Source organism: Apis dorsata, unplaced genomic scaffold (genome assembly GCF_000469605.1).
Source record: "Apis dorsata unplaced genomic scaffold, Apis dorsata 1.3 scaffold_1058, whole genome shotgun sequence".
NCBI lineage: Eukaryota > Metazoa > Arthropoda > Insecta > Hymenoptera > Apidae > Apis > Apis dorsata.
The window spans coordinates 76679-83121 of NW_006264156.1; the positions used below are offsets into that span (position 1 = coordinate 76679).

General features: G+C 20.3%; 1 protein-coding gene across 1 annotated transcript in view; it reads right to left on the minus strand.

Annotated features, from left to right (window-relative positions):
* Nucleotides 1-5508: 5508 nt before the first annotated feature.
* Nucleotides 5509-6443, minus strand: part of LOC102675197 — an 8089-nt gene continuing 7154 nt past the window's right edge. Inside the window, exons 3-4 of the mRNA XM_006624443.1 lie at nt 5928-6135; nt 5509-5785 (exon numbers count right to left, since the gene is read on the minus strand). Coding sequence (XP_006624506.1) covers nt 5549-5785; nt 5928-6135 — 445 coding nt within the window. The 3' untranslated portion in view covers nt 5509-5548. The remainder of the gene's footprint in view (nt 5786-5927; nt 6136-6443) is intronic.

The following is a 6443-nucleotide window of genomic DNA, read 5'->3' on the forward strand; positions in this document are numbered from 1 at the left end:
TATATTATATATATGTATTATATGTACATCTATATATGTACATCTATATATGTACATCTATATTATATATATATATATACATACAATTTTATATGATTGAAGATTCATAAGCCATCCAGAATTCGAAACTGATTCAGAACTGGTTGTTTGGTCGATGGAATGTAGCTTTTAACAGCGACTGACTGGCCGGCACAGAAGGGTGTGAGAGGGTGCAAGCGGATTGTACAAGCGTTTAAAAATGGACACACACCTATAGCTATTGACATTCGTTAAATTTTTTGATTTAAATCGAAATTTAAATCAAAAATCTAATTTATTCTTTTCGTATTCATAATTCGCATTTTTTCATCCTCTTCTAATCGATTGTTCTTTTCGAGTTCTATAAAATATTTGAAAATCAGAAAAGAAATCAGAAAATAATATTACCATCCTTTCGAATTCACTTTTCACAAATTACATTTTAATTTTTATATCATTATTTTTTTTTAATATAATTTAATATAATTTAACTGTTAATAAATATAAATGCTTTTTAAATTCATTGTAAAATTTATTAATTTATTATTATATAAAATTATTTGTAAACTTATTAATTTATTATAGAATCTACTATTTAATTTAGGTTTTTTATTTAATTAAGGAGAATATAAAAATGAATATAATAAAATATATATATGTATGTATATGTATTACAAGATAATAATATAATTTGATTCAATATAATATAATGTAGAAATAGTAATATATAATATAATATAATGTAGAAAGTTCAATATAATGTAGAATAATAATTTTATATACATATTTAAAAATCCTAATTTCATATTTATGAATTCTTTGTATATATAAAGGCATCCATTATATTAAAATTTATTAAGTATTCTTTATTATTTGTTACAAATCGTAATAATTTTGTTATGGAATATATAGTATTTTTAGCATACATAGTATTTATAGTTGTCATTTATAATTTATAATATATAATAATATATAATATAAAATAATACATAAGTATATTTATTTCATTTCACTTATAGACACAACATAAAATTAGAAAAATAAGTTATAAAATTAAAATCTAAAGTCAGATTTAAACTGATTATGCTCGTTGTTCCATCAATAATTTCTAATATTGTCGTACATAAGCAATATCTATCTTTAAGACACCTGTTTAAGACAAGTAAACACAATGATGGTTAATCGACCAGAACGACGATCGAACTCTGATTGAACTTGTTCTTTTGGTAGGCGTAACGAGTAAAATAATAACTCGCTATTGCTCAGCTTCCTACTCATGAATATAATTTATTCATGAAATTCGCGATTAACTGTCTTTATATAATTTTACTAGCTGCTTCATATTATATGTATTTTCGTAAAAAATAATTATATATAATAATAAAAATATATACGAAAAATAGTTCTTGTTCTTTCTTTTATCTTAATGACAATTTTTATTATTTTCTCTCTTCTTCTTTCTAATAAACTAATACGAAAAATAATTTTTATTTTTTCGTTTTCTCAATTCTCAATTCTTATTAAAATTTCTTAATTTTTTTTATTGATATATGCATATTATGCAAGAAATAAATAATATTAAATAAGAAATAAAAATTATTATTTTATTATATTAAAAGAAATTATTAATTCTTAAAAACGAAATTAATTTAAGAATTTAAAAAAAAGCAGATAATTTAAAATAAAATTGATAAATTCAGAATATTATTGATATTCGAATATATTCGGTTTAGCGGAGAAAGTGAAAACGATCGTGAGTGCAATTATAGTATTATGTCTGAGATAATCAAGGAGACAGAAGTTTTTCTATATTTACAATTTGCTTTTAAAATATTATTATTAAATTAATAAATCAAATAAATCATTTAACATATTTAAGTAAATCATTCAAACGACATTGATAATTAATTTTAAATATAACAACAAATTCTTAAAAAGATTTTAAAAATAATTTTTTTTTTTACAAATGAAAAATTTTTAGTAATTGTCTAATATTAAAAAATATGCAGATGAAAAGATTTGAGACATATAAATCTTAAATAAATATTTTAATTATTTTATAATGGAAACAAATTTTATATAAATAAATATAAATTTTAAAAGTATAACATGCTTGATACTTATTATATTTTAGAAAATTTATATATTTTTAAAAAAGAAATTTATTCCTAAAAATTTAATTTAATTTAAAATTTAATTAAAATAACATTTAGTCAAAAAAATTAAGTTCAACAAATAATATTAATCTTCCATTTTTATGAATTTTACGATCTCTGACTCGATCTCTGAACGAAGGATTTAAAATAACATAATTTAATATTCGATTTAAAATAATAACCAATCGTTAGCAATTCTGAATAATTTCAGAGAGATTTTACTTTCTTTACTGGAATTCCAAACGATTGCGAATTCTGAAATTGGTAAAGTGATTGCGTCCCTGTTCTTCGTGCACGAAGGGACTTAACAGGCTGCTCGTTGGCCAAGCCACCATCGGTTGGACAGCAACTTACTTGTCGTCCACTCCGGCACACCTGTTCACTCAGGTATGCAATCTTTTCTCTCGCTTTTTCTCTCTTTTCTCATCTTTCTTTCTCTCCCTCTTTCTTACTATGCTCGTCCCTTCCCCACTATTCTTTTATCTCTTTCTTGCTTCTCATCATGACAACAGACCAACGGTGGTTTACCGTTGTCTAGTTTGATCCTGAATCCACGGAGAGTCGGTCCATTCGCGATGTGTAAATTTCTATTGATATAAGTCATCCTATAATTTCTGCTTCATAATTATTTTTCTCTTTTTCTTTCTTTTTCTCTCCATGATCCAAAAATGTCTACTTATATATTTTTGATCGATTTGTAATTGATTATAAATTTATAATTAATTAAATTTAATTATATTTTTATATACTTTAATTGTTATTCATTTGATGATTATTAATATTTCTTTATTCATATAATAGTTGAAGAGAAAATTGTCTTTTTTTTACAATTTTCTTTACAATAACGGTGCTTCTAAGTTTCCATTTATTCCTTGCTGTGAAAAATTTATTTTCATAATTCTGTCTTTTTCAGATTGTTTCGGATTGATTGGAAAAAATATAGAAATTCTTGATTTAATCGAACAGAAAAATTATACAATATGTTATAGAATTATACAATACTCCAATAAATATAAATATCTTTTTTATCAGTTATTATAGTTACTATAGTTTGTAATAATATTTCTTGAAAAATAATGCTAGTAAGAAAATCAATTCGCAATTTTTAATTAAAATCAATTAAGATTCTGTTTATAAAAATATATTCTTATAATAGTAGAATTATTATCTATTAAAGATAATAAATTCTGATAATTTTAATAGTTAGTTTTAAAATTAAAACTATATAAAACTAAAATTATTATTAAAATATATTCATGTATAAATTATAATACAAAGTCTATTAAAAATCTATAAAAATTTATTATAATACAAAAATATAAATATAATTTAGATGAATTTAAAAATGAAATAATATAAAGCTAGTTATTACAATTTCATGATATTTTTTAAATATAATCTATCTGAAGTATGTATACAGAAATACAGATATGAAACGAATTGTCAGCAAGCTTAAATCTTCAATGCATTTCAAGAACACGTTATTAGACTTTTAGATATTAAATAATACAATAGACACAAACAAAAATTCGTATATTTCTATATTTTTTACTTATATAAAATATAATTAACAAAGTTCACACATCTTTAGTAACACATTTTTGAACAATTGATTATAGAAATTAAAACAAACAAAAAAGTTAATATAAAAAAACGTCAATTAAAATGTTATTTATTGAGTTATAAGTAAGTATTAAACTTTATGTTAGATGAAATAAGACAAAGACAGATTGAAATAGCATGACGATAGTGTAACAAAGAGCCATAATGTAATATAACATAAGCCATTTTCATTAAAATAATTAATTATTTTGTTATTATTTTTTTTTGAATTACAATAAATTTAATTTCAAATATTTTAGCGATTATTATATATTAGATATAATATTATATTAAAACATTATAATATTATATTATATATTAAAACATTAATTATTTAAATAAAATTTTCAAAAACAAAACAAATGAAACATATAAAACAAATTTTCGGATTGAAATAAATAAATTAATTAAAGATAACTATGATATAAATAATAATAATAATAAAGTTCTTTAACACAATTATTTATTTTTTCTTAACACATTCTTTAACACATTCAATATCTCAAAATAATCAATATTATAAAAATAATATATTATTTTTATATCATTTCTTCTATATATGTTAATAATTATAATTTCTATCTCTCTTATACATATATATATATATATATATACAAAATTAATATATATAAGTATAAGATATTAATATATTTACGAAACACTTTTGAAAGATCAATTCTAAAAGTCAGAACAAACACAAAAATTGATATATAAAAATATCGATTGAGATTTAACTATTAAATAATAAACAATAAAAATTCATATTATATCATATTATATAAAGCGAAATAGAAATAGAATAAAATCACTCTGATACATTGCTATTGTTTTCGTCTCGCTTCATCTAATGCGAGCTTAAATTGTTTATAATTTAATAAATAAAATTCGTTATTTTTGTATATCAATTTTTGTATTTATATGTTGTTTTGTTTTTTCTAGAATCTACCTTCCAAAAATATCCTAAAATATATTAAAAATATATTAATTCTTTGTATAAATTAATTCTTTGTATAAATTCATTTATATTTAAAAATATAAATATATTTGGATGTTTAAAGGATTTTTAAAAATGTATGTAGGATATTTAAAAAAGATTTCAAAATTCAAATAGTATATCATACTGAATAAATAAAATAAAGATAAGTAAAGAAAAGATATAGAAATAAGTTAGTAAATATAGATCAAAATTTAATCGTTTTCAAGATGATTATTTTTTATTTTATATTAGCATTAATTTACTAGCATGATTAATTTATTAATTGCTAGCTTTTACATATCATGGCATAAAATATTTTTTTTAGTGTTTATATAAATTGCTTTCTGAATGTTTTCATATTTTCATACATACTTAATAACAGAACAATTTTTTACTAATAAATGATTTAAGAAAATCGAATCCAATAATCTTATGAAATAATTCGATAAAAATTTGGAATTTTCGAAAAAATTCACAAAGAAAAAATGCCAAGTATATATGGAAATAGAAGAAGAATATGTGAAATGAATGAATATCTTCTATAACTATTGACAAGTCAATCATAATATTAATATAATTGATAAGTTAATTCATACTAATACAAAACAAAAAATGATTATATCTTGCATCTAGAAACGATTGAATTTTCTATATTTATTCTATCAATTTATTCAATCTATCTATCTATTCAATCTGCATATTAAAATTTTTTTACTTAATATAATATGTTCTATGTACTATATATATTTTTTTTACATTTCAATGTCTGATTTAATTATAAATATTGATCTGAAAATTAATTTCTATCAAAAATCATAGATTCGTGTAGAATTTGTTTTAACACTCTCGTTCCATCTTTGAGTTTGCAATATCTATATGATGGACATTGTTCTGTAAAAGCTTTCTGCAAGTATTTTTGTAAAAATATAGTATTGCTTTCTTCTTCATTTGTCACATTCCAAATATTAATAAAGTATATTGTATATGTACAAATATCATTCATTCCAGAAAAAGACCAGGCGCATATATATACCTGAAGCAAATGAAAATAAATTTTTTTTTCTCTTTAAATAAATTTTTTTTGTATTCTTTTGTAGATATAAAATAATATGTAAATATATTTAAACATAAATAAATATTTTTTCTTTATTTAATCATGTTATATTGTTACTTACATTGATCTTTAGAATTCGTGCGCAAGAATTCATCGTATCAAGAATCAAGGAACATATTCTGGCGATGTGAAAATTTCGTGATATTTCGCTTTCTTTATAATCATTGATATAGGTGTCAAAGTCGTCGATTAAAAGAATAGATGGTAAACTGGCAAAGGTATGCAACTCAATCATTCGTTCTACAAGAGATTCGTAGTTCTTCAAATACCTACGATATTAATTTCCATGCATTCAAATAATTTATATAATAATTTTATAATAAGACTATTTATTATTTTACATAATATAATTCTATTATAAGATAATCTAATTTATTCAATTAAAAATATTTTTTAACATTTTAAAAAAGTATAGACATATAACAGATTCCATTTAAATTGAAATAATTAAATATTTATTAATTTATTTATTGATATATTATTTCATTATATCTATTTAATTTTTCTTTTCCTATTATAAACAAATCTATAATTAGACATAATATTATATGAAAATAATATAAATCCATAATTTTTT